This window comes from Prosopis cineraria, unplaced genomic scaffold (assembly GCF_029017545.1).
Source record: "Prosopis cineraria cultivar Desert tree isolate PC_DT_omini unplaced genomic scaffold, ASM2901754v1 PC12, whole genome shotgun sequence".
Taxonomy (NCBI): domain Eukaryota; kingdom Viridiplantae; phylum Streptophyta; class Magnoliopsida; order Fabales; family Fabaceae; genus Prosopis; species Prosopis cineraria.
The window spans coordinates 23,180,678-23,183,007 of record NW_026555343.1 but is presented as its reverse complement, the minus strand read 5'-3'; the positions used below and the strand labels follow the sequence as shown (position 1 = coordinate 23,183,007).

At 38.1% G+C, this 2,330-nt stretch overlaps 1 protein-coding gene across 1 annotated transcript; it reads right to left on the bottom strand.

Annotated features, from left to right (window-relative positions):
- Positions 1-620: 620 nt before the first annotated feature.
- LOC129289189 (uncharacterized) lies at positions 621-1,340 on the bottom strand. The gene has a single exon (XM_054925993.1). The coding sequence runs from the start codon at positions 1,338-1,340 to the stop codon at positions 621-623; it is 720 nt and encodes a 239-aa protein (XP_054781968.1).
- Between the last annotated feature and the right edge of the window lie 990 nt (positions 1,341-2,330).

Genomic DNA, 2,330 nt, shown 5'->3' with positions numbered 1-2,330 from the left:
ATTGGAGTCACAACTTCCATGCCATATACCAACGAGTATGGTGTTACCCCAGTTGACACACGCATAGTTGTGCGATACCCATAAAGAGCATAGGGAAGCATCTCATGCCAATCCTTATATATGACTGTCATCTTTCCAATGATCTTCTTAATATTTTTATTAGCTGCCTTAACTGCCCCATTCATTTGAGGTCGATAAGCTGCCGAGTTATGGTGTTTAATCTTGAACTATCCGCACAACTTCTGAACTTCTATCCTATTCAAATTAGGCGCATTATCTGTAATAACCCATTCTGGTAGGCCGTATCTACAGATAATGTTCGTTTTCAAAAACCTAAGGAAAGCTTTCTGGGTAATGCTAGCAAAAGAAGCAGCCTCTATCCACTTTGTGAAATAATCGATAGCTACAAGGATGAAATGGTGCCCATTTAAGGCCTTAGGATTGATTGGACCGATAACATCAAGTCCCCATAAGGAGAAAGGCTAGGGGGCCATAAGGTTATGAAGCGGTTGAGGTGGGGCATGTATTCGATCAGCATAAATTTGGCATTTATAACACTTTTTGACATATTCAATGCAATCTCTTTCTATAGTTACCCAAAAATAACCTTGTCTCTGAACTTATTTGGCCATAGTATGGCCATTAGCATGAGTTTCGCATATTCCTTCATGAACCTCCTCTAAAATTTTTGTGCATCCCCTGAGTTCAACACACCGAAGCAATGTACCATCAAAAGTTCTTTTATATAGTATATCCCCACTAAGGAAGAAATTCATTGCCATACGTCGGATAGTCTTCTTGTTATTTTCCATTACCTCCAAAGGGTATTCTCTACCTTTTACATAATTTTTTATATCATGAAACCATGGATGTGCCTTCATTTCATTTTCAATATTCAAGCAATATGCAGAATTAATTTTAGCCTCAATCCTAATTGGTTGAACGTGAATTCCATAATCCAACTTAACTATGACAGCTAGTGTCGCTAAAGCATCTGCAAATTGATTCCTATCACGAGATAAGTGGTGGAATCTTACTTTGTCAAATTTATTAATCAACTGGGTGAGATATTTTTGATATGGGATTAACTTGGAATCCTTAGTCTGCCACTTGCCAGTTGCTTGATAAATAACAAGAGCGGAATCTTCGAAAACATCAAGTTCCTTAATGCCTAATGTCACGACAACTTGTAAGCCATTTAAACATGCTTCATACTCAGCCATGTTGTTGGTGCAGTCAAAGCCTAATTTGATGGCTAATGGGAATTGTCTGCCCTCTGGGGATATCAACATTGTTCCTAATCCATTTCCATAAATGTTCGCTGCCCCATCAAAATACATCTTCCATTTCTCTTCCCCTCATTCTTCCTCTTCTGCCACAAGAACATCCTCGCCTGGGAATTGAAAATTTATAGGTTGGTATTCCTTCATAGGATTTGCTACCAAATAATCCGTAATGATACTTCCTTTAATTGACTTACGAGTCATGTATTTCACATCATATTTCGAGAGTATTACCTGCCACTTAGAAACTCGACCTGACACATGAGGACTCTCAAAAATATATTTTATTGGATCCATTCGTGAAATCAACCATGTGGTATAATACAACATGTATTGCCTTAGCTATTGAGTAACCCATACTAAACCACAACATGTCTTTTCAATTAATGAATAGCGTGATTCACAATCAGTGAACTTCTTACTCAAATAATAAACTGCTTTTTCCTTTTTGCCAGCTTCATCAAGTTGCCCCAATATTGCACCCACGGATATAGGTCTTATGGTTAAGTAAAGAAATAAAGGCCGACCAGGTGTTGGAGGTACTAATAGTGGAGGGTTCAATAAGTAGTCCTTAATCTTGTCAAAAGCTTGCTGACAATGTTCATCCCATTTATCAGTATGATTTTTTCGTAATAATTTAAAAAGTGGTTCACAAGTAGCAGTTAGATTGGCTATGAATCTAGATATATAATTCAAGTGCCCTAAAAAGCTGCGAACCTCTCTCTCTGTTTGTGGCAGCCTCATGTCGCGGATTGCTTTGACCTTATCAGGATCTACCTCTATGCCCTTCTTACGGATAATAAAACCTAACAATTTTCTTGATGAGGCTCTGAATACACATTTATTAGGGTTTAACCTGAGCTTGTATTTACGCAAGCATTCAAACAACTTTTGAAGAACTACTACATGGCTTTCATCTTCAGCAGACTTAGCTACCATGTCATCCACATACACCTCAATCTCCTTATGCATCATATCATGAAACAGTGCTACCATAGCTCGTTGATAAGTTGCACCTGCATTCTTTAATCCAAAGGGCATCACCTT

Excerpts from the sequence above, each read along its gene's own strand:
- LOC129289189 (XM_054925993.1), bottom strand. The coding sequence starts at position 1,340 with ATGTATTTTGATGGGGCAGCGAACATTTATGGAAATGGATTAGGAACA.